Here is a 7,987-nt window from a genome sequence, read left to right as displayed (position 1 = left end):
TCTCTCTCTCTCTCTCTCTCTCTCTCTCTCTCACTCCCTCTCCCACTTTTCCTCCTTCCCTCTCCCGCACCCTCACCCTCACCCTCACCCTCTCCTTCTCCCTCTCTCTCCCCGCACCCTCACCCTCTCCCTTGGCAAGTGTTTGCTACGGAAGATGCTGACGGTGGTGGGCCAGAGGCACAAGCCTCTAGGGTTGGGAATCCGGCCAGATCTCCAGGTATTGGTAGATTTTTGGCCAACTCCAGCAAAGGAACAACTCCTCTTGGAGTTTGGGAGGATAAGGGGACTAAGGCCTCTAACCCTTCAAGACCTGGCAAGGAGAATGCTCAGGAGTTGAGCAGAGTTATAGCCTCTAAGGGCTCAATGGGTGCTGCTAGGGAGGGACCGATCACCACCTTCACGCCTCTTAAGGGGAACTTCGAACTAGGCTTCTCGTCGCCACTAACTAAGCCTATAGCTGTTCGGGAGCTTATTATGAGCTCTATCGGCATATCACCCCCTAAAGGGGCTGCCCGTGATGAGGTTTTTGGTCGGAAGGAAGGCCCCGACCAGGCGGTGGACGGGAGCTGCTACAGCCCGAGCAATGGTTCCCCGCGTGCGAGCAGCGATGGTATGGAGGATGGCGAACCTGCTGTGTCCGACCAGAAGGTGCGTGAAACCAACAAGGAGGAGTTGAAGGATGATTCGGTCTCCCAAACAGCCATGGATGACGACAGCTGCACTCGGGCTGAGCTGCAGCTTCAGGTTTTGGCGGAAGCCATTCTTCCTGAAAATCGTGGGGCTGTTTCTTAGGCTGACTGCACCGAATTTGAGATGCATCCTGAGCCTGAACTTGTTTTGAATGGGGAAGGGATTGATATGGTAATGGATTGCACTATTAATAAGTGCAGTACTGCTAGTCTTAGGTGTGATCAGCCCCTTGGTCCAGCTGTGAGTGAGGAAGAATTTGCTGGACCATGCCCCCAAGGTTTTTTTTTGATAATGTCCACAAAGCTCAGAACTTGCCAAGACCTTCGCCGCAGCCAACACAGGCCCCGTCTTTGCAGCCGAACGGGTTTGCCAAGGGGCCCTTCGCGTGGAGCAAAATTCAACATGTTCCAATTGATCGCCTAAGCCGTGAGCAGTGGATTGCTAAGGATGGCCTTTGCATTGAACCGGAAATTGACTCTGTCAATGGCAACATTTCAAGACTTGATAAAGCGATCGTTGCAAAGCTAATGGGGCGTCAGATCTCATTCCCTTTCCTCCGCGAAGAGCTAAAATGGAGATGGTATCATTTTGGGGACTTTGAGATTATCACTGTTGCCGCCAATACTTTCATTTGCCTATTTCAAAGCGTTGAGGCAAGGGATGCCGTATTGGCTAGTGGGCCGTGGATTGTGGCTGGTAATATCATAGGTATGGACAAGGGGACCTCCACTTTCTCCCCCTCGTCGATGCAAGAACTCCATTCCCCAATCTGGGTTCGTCTGCCGCAATTACCGTTGATCTATTGGGATGTTAACAACATCACACACATTGCTAATGGGATTGGGGAGCCTCTTTGGATGGATTCACATACGAGCACATGGGGTAGGTCATCGTTTGCACGCATTTGTGTAAGGATTGATCTTTCCCAAAAACTACTCCCGGGAGTTTGGATCAATGGTATTCATGGGCGATTCTTCCAAAGAATTGAATACGAAGGACTTACAAACTTTTGTTTCGATTGTGGGCACATCGGTCATGCCACCGAAAAGTGCTCGCCGAATATTAATGGTGAAGGGGCAACCCCCACTAGCGCTCGAGCTCAACACCCCAACAAAGCCCAACCAAGGGATCTACCCGTGAGCAGCCACCCCCTTGGATCGGAACAACCTGCTAGGGACGGTCCCCTTGACCGTGAGGAACAAGAGAAGGACTCCTTTGGAGAGTGGAATCTGGTCACTCGTAAGAAGAAAGGCAAGAAGAAGGCCTCTTCGGTGCTCCCAACCTCTAGACAGAGTAAAGAAACCGATCAGGGCTCTCCCTCCCGAGATTCCAAGGAAATCCAACAGCAAATGGAGGAGATCTCCAATAGAATTGTCAACCCGAGTAACTCTTTCTCCAAGAATCAAATGGTAGCTTTTAATGCTTCTAAGCCGGCTCAAGATGCTTCTCCGTCGACGATCAATCTCTCAAAGCGTCAGCATAAGACCCCTAAGTCGTTCATGGAGAAGCAACTGCTCCAGCTTGGGCCGATTACCACTCTGCCCAGGAAAAGGAGGAAGAACTTGCAAGACAACACTGGCGGGGACTTTGTCCCCTTTGAGGAACAATGAGACCCAACCGGTATACATGTCTTAGAGGGACAATGGTGCACAAACGGCTGCCAGAGCAATGGGATATCCTTCTGCCCTCGGGCAGGTTGACCCCTTTCTCAGGTATCTCCCCCCTCTGGAGTTGTTCTCTGTGCACTCCTGGTCCTTCTGAGACATGCAATCGGGATGGGCCTCCTTGTGAATCAAAGGGGCTTCCTCTCCTTACTTTATGTGTTTTCCTTTTGTTGTGTCAAACTTGTATGATTGTCATTACAGTCTTGGACCTTCCCACTTTTGTTTTTTACCTAGGGAAGGCAGCTAACTTTTCCATACTTGCGATGTACTCTTTTTACTTTTACTAATGCAAATGCAATCTTCAACTGTCTCCCCCCATCTCTCTCTCTCTCTCTCTCTCTCTCTCTCTCTCTGATCTCTCCATTCATTTATTGCTTCTCCCTCTCTATCTCTCTGTCTCTCTCTTAATTCATATATTCCTTCCCTCTCTATCTATCTCTCTCTCAATTCCTATATTGCTTCTCTCTCTCACTCTCTCTTCATTCATATATACGCGTCATTTCGGCCTCATTTTTCCTCTCTCTTAATTTTCTAGTGAGAGACTCTCTGGGTATGGCGGGGGGTGACCGAAGGTCACCTCCCTGTTCAGGCGGGGGTGGTTACGACGGAGGTACGTACGGCGTCGCGAGGAGGTAGTCTGGAGGTAGTATGAGTGGAGGTAAGAAGATCGGAGAGCGTTCTCCTAACAAGCAGGCGACTAATCGTGGTAAAGGCGTGGCCCGGGATTCGGGTAAGACCAAATCGGATATCCCGCTGACCGGTAGGTGGGAAGCCAAGGCTCGCGGCAATGACTCTCTGGTGGTGAAGCCACCAGAGAAAGTTTCTTCCTCTCCATCCAGATCTGGTAGATCTCGGCCAGATGGGTCTGCTTGCACCTCAACTGAGGAAAATTTGCCCAGTTCGGGACTGAACGTGACGCCTATCTCTTCCGGCAGTCCTGGAAAATCTCCGATGGATATGGAGGAGTGTGATTTAGCAGTGGAGCTGCTCGATGAGGAAGAGGAAATGTTTGATGTTGATGCGACCATGCCTGGGCGTCACCGATCGATGGCTATCAACCCAGATATGGCGGAATGGAGCAAGAAGGTCCTTTGCCCAGATTTGGTGGCGGCTATGTTGCCGACTTCTGATATGGAGTTGGGGGAGATGGATGCTGGAGAGGTTTCGGCCGAAGGAAAGTCCTCCCCTAAGGAACAAGGTTTGTTCGGTTGCCCTTCAGATGTTTGTGAAAATGCCGGCTCTGGGAAGTCTAGCATTAGCTGTGGTGAACCGCTGAGGCGGGAAACCACTCCACGACAGATCTTCTCGGATAAAGGGGCAAACCCGTGGCGACGTCCGGCGCACATCCAAATTGAATGCCCCAATGAGATTTAGGCCTTAGCTGCGGATGGCATTACTATCACTCTAAATCTAGAGCGTGTAAGGGACAACGTGACTTCGCTGGAGCATGCGGTTGTTGGGAAGATTTTGGGCAAGAAGGTCTCTTACTTCTTGTTGAAAGCTAAATTGGAGAGGCAATGGGGGGCATTTGGTGAATTCCAACTCACTACTTTGGCGGCGGAATGTTTTATCTGCCGTTTCTCCTCTAATGAGGCGCGTGATGCTGTGCTCTGCGGAGGGCCCTGGTTTATTGGGATGTGCTTGGTCGGCCTGGATCGGTGGACTCCTGGATTCTCTCAGGCATCTATGGAGGGGCTCTCTTCTCCAGTTTGGATTCACTTACCCAATCTCCCTCTGGAGTACTGGGATGAATGTAATATCTCCCGCATTGCTTCTCGCATTGGTTTGCCCATGTGGATTGATGCTCAAACTGGTAATTGGGGGAGGCGGGAATACGCTAGGGTCTGCGTGCGGATGAACTTGGCCAATCAGCTTTTGACTGGCATCTGGATTGAGGGCTTGAATGTTCGGTTCTACCAGAAAGTGGAATATGAGGGTATTGGGCTCCTATGTTATGGCTGTGGACGTGTTGGCCACAACAGGGATGTCTGCCCTTCCAAGCCGCTGGCTCAAACTACCTTTTTGGGTAAGAAACTGACTGATCCCCGGAGTCCGTTGGTGGATGGTAATCGTGATTGCCCGGGTGCTCGGCCGAGCGCTGCCAACCCTTCCGGATTGCCCATGCCGAACGGTGATGCTCCGGTGGCTTCCCCGACTGTTCCTAAGTCCTCCCCAGACAAGGAGGCCGGCCCCGGCCATGTCCCTGAACTAAACCCCCAGCTGGGGGAGATCAATGAGGAGAATTCTGAGGATCCTCTGGGGCCTTGGTTATTAGTTCCGCCACGCCGCCGCAAGAACGTGAACCCTCCTCTTCGCAACAAGGCGAGCAACGATAATAAGGCTCTGGGTAAGCCTCCGAAGCAAGTGGATCTGAATAAGATTACAGCGCCTCTCAACGTAACCAGGCCAACCAGGAAACAAACCAGGATGGGCATCACTCAGCCTCTGCTTTTTTCGGCCGGTGCTAAGGCTGGAGTGTCGATGACTAATCGGTTCAATGCTGGGCTAGCTTTTAGCAAGGGTGCGGTAGACTTTGAGCTCCCGCGCAAACGTAAAAAAGAAACTGTGGTTGGAACTAGCGGTGGGGACGCTTCCCCTTTGGTTGATCAATGACGTCCATTATCTTCTGGAATTGTAGGGGGCCCGTAAGAAACAAACTGGGCACTTCCTCCGCAGCCTCGTCGGTAGTAACGAGGTCCTGTTCGTTGGTTTGCTGGAAACAAAAATTTAAGTGATTTCTCGCTCTGATGTTGATGGCCTCATTGGGCCTTGCTGGGATTTCTTCCACCATCCGGCTAGAGGTAGATCGGGTGGTTTGCTGGCGCTCTGGAGAAGAGACATTATTCAGTTTGATGTTTCTAGGGTGACGGATCAGGCCCTAGTGGGTCACTTGGTTCTCCCGAACCTGCATCGTTGGTGCTTGGCTCTCGTTTGTGGTGGCAAAGACTACCATCTGGGAAATGCTGGGTTCGAGCATAGATGCGAACCTACCGGTGATTGTGGGAGGAGACTTCAATTGCTGTCTCAATCAAAGGGAAAAGAAAGGTGGACGTAGATTTGGTTTTCCTGTGGGTTCGCAGGAAATGGCGGCTTTCATGAGCACTAACGACCTTCATGATCTGGGGTTCACGGGGCCCAGTTTTACTTGGTCTAATAATAAAACCGGCAACAGTAAAATTTGGGTGCGTCTGGATAGTATCCTGTTGAATTCTTCCGGACTTGACTTGGTCCCTTTGGCTACAGTTAAACACCTGATTCGCCTAGCATCAGGCCATTGTCCATTGCTGCTGCAGCAGTTTGAGTCGCCCCCTAACAGACCTAGTAAATGGATTAGATTTGAGGACACTTGGCGGACCTACCCGGCCACTTGGAAGCTTGTGTGGAAGACTTGGTCCAAGCCCGATCATGGGATGTCGGCTGATGTGCTTAACTGAAAATGTTCCAGAACTATTTGGGCACTCTCTTTCTGGAGTCGCAACCGTTTGCAGGAGCTGGGAATTCTGAAGAAGTCTCTTGAGGACCACTTGGCTGAGCTCCAACTGATTGATTGCTCTGAGGTGGGCCTTTATGCGGAGGAGGATCTTGAATTGCGGACGAAGGCTTGCGAATTAAATGCTATGCTGGCTCGGATGGCGACTTGGTGGAGACAGCGGGCGAAGACCCGATGGATTACGGAGGGAGATTCTAACTCCCGTTTTTTCCACTCTTTTGCCACAGCCAGACGGCGGGGCAACAAAATTGTGGAAATCCAGTGCCCCAACGGGGAGCGTATCTCTGAACCTCCTGACATTCAAGATGAGTTCATGAATTTTTTCTCTCTTAAGTGGCAGGAACGATGCATCTCCTTGGAGGATTGGCCGAATCTTCGACAGGAGAACTTGGTTCCTGATAGCTTAAAGGGGTAGATGGAGGCTGAGGTTACTTAGTTGGAGATCCGTCAGGCTATTTTCAGCATGGGAGAAAACCGGTCGCCGGGGCTGGACGGTATCACTGTTTCTTTCCTTAAATTTTATTGGGAAATCATTAAAGTTGATGTTATCCGTGCTATCACTGTTTCTTTCCTTCAATGTTTTCCATGTGTGATAGCTGGAAAGATACGTTGGTTGTGCTCATTCCTAAGGTGGCCAATTCTAACTCTCCGTCAAAATTTAGGCCCATTAGCCTCTGTTAGTATTTTTACAAGGTGGTGGCTAAAGTTCTTATTAATCGGCTCAAGCCGAGCCTGGGGAACATTATTAGCGAGGAGCAAGGCACTTTTGTCCCGGGGAGATCCATCTCCAACCATGCTCTTGTGGCTTAAGAGGTGATGCATAAATTCCAGCACTCGCTCCAACGGGCGGGTATGATGGCACTGAAGAACGATATGGAGCAGGCGTATGACTGTATGCCTTGGGACACTTTGAGACATATTATGTCCCTGATGGGATTCCCGGCACGGGTTATTCAATGGATTATCCGTTGTGTCACTAGACCTCGCTTCACCTTGATGATTAATGGAACTAGGACTCCCTGGATTGCTGCTATGTGCGGTCTCCGCCAGGGATGCCCGTTATCCCCCTATCTCTTTATTTAATGCTCCGAACTCCTGTCTCTGGCCTTTATGCATCGGGGAGGGAATCTGGGAATTCACCTTGGCAAAAATCCGATTAATATCTCGCATTTACTCTATGCGGACGACATCCTTGTGTTTGCTAAGGCCAACCGGTGCAATGCTAACTGCATCATGAGCATCCTTGCGGATTACTATTGTTGGACGGGCCAGCGTGTGAACAAGAATAAGTCGGCTGTGCTTTTCAACAAGCATTGCCCCAGATGGAAGCAGAGGACGATCTATCGGTTTATGAATTTTTGTAGGGTGGATTCTCTGGATTACTTAGGAATTCCTTTGGTTATGAGGAGATTGACTGCGGCCGACTTTGCTAAGGTTCTTGGTAATGCCCATGAGAAAACGAATGTGTGGGGGAAAAAGCATCTCTCGTATGCGGGAAGGGCACTATTGATCCGCACTGCGTTGCTTACCATTCCTGGTTACCTGTTAGCCCACTCGGACGTGCCGAGTAGTGTTCTCAATTCGATCGAAAAGCTGGGTCGTCAGCTCTTATGTAAAAAAGACTCCAATAGCAAGGGGATGCATTACGTTTGTTGGAAGGATCTATGCCTTCTGTGTGACCATGGTGGGCTTGATTTTCATGATCTGAATATGTGGCGGGGGCCCCTCCGTGCTCGCCTAGCTTGGGCTGCCCTGAATGATTCGGACTCTCCTTCATAGAGTGATGCAAGCCAAATATGGCCTTGACATGTGGAACAACTCCCGAATTCCCAAGTGCTCTATCTCTTGGAAGATTATCAAAGAAGGTGATGATGCTCTGTCGGCTGTGATCCATTGGCGGGTGGGGGATGGCTGGAGAATCCATATTTTGAATGATTGCTGGATTCTTGATCGAAAGCTTGCTCGGTGGCCTTCCTTCGTGAATATTGAGGAAGTGGAAAATGCGATGGTCGAACTGCTTGACGATAATCAGAATTGGATTGCGGCCCATGTGGAGCGATTCTTCGGGAAGATCATGGCGGCCCGTATTTTAGATATTGGAACCATGACAGGCGAGGGGCCGGACTTACCTGAACTCTCCCAT

At 50.4% G+C, this 7,987-nt stretch overlaps 1 protein-coding gene across 1 annotated transcript; it reads left to right on the top strand.

Annotated features, from left to right (window-relative positions):
* Positions 1-5,314: 5,314 nt before the first annotated feature.
* LOC110111215 lies at positions 5,315-6,259 on the top strand. The gene is made up of 2 exons (XM_020842988.1): positions 5,315-5,776; positions 5,843-6,259. Exons 1-2 carry the CDS (start codon positions 5,315-5,317, stop codon positions 6,257-6,259), a joined length of 879 nt encoding a protein of 292 aa, XP_020698647.1.
* Positions 6,260-7,987: the final 1,728 nt, after the last annotated feature.

The sequence above is a fragment of the Dendrobium catenatum genome, unplaced genomic scaffold (assembly GCF_001605985.2).
Source record: "Dendrobium catenatum unplaced genomic scaffold, ASM160598v2 original_scaffold_72516, whole genome shotgun sequence".
NCBI lineage: Eukaryota > Viridiplantae > Streptophyta > Magnoliopsida > Asparagales > Orchidaceae > Dendrobium > Dendrobium catenatum.
The sequence above is the reverse complement of the archived record's forward strand: the minus strand, read 5'-3'. Positions and strand labels throughout refer to the sequence as shown.

What these genes read in the sequence shown, in the direction of transcription:
- LOC110111215 (XM_020842988.1), top strand. Translation starts at nt 5,315, where the DNA reads ATGCTGGGTTCGAGCATAGATGCGAACCTACCGGTGATTGTGGGAGGA. An exon ending in ATCATGGGATGTCGGCTGAT is followed by an intron (nt 5,777 to 5,842) that starts GTGCTTAACTGA and finishes AACCGTTTGCAG; the next exon opens with GAGCTGGGAATTCTGAAGAA.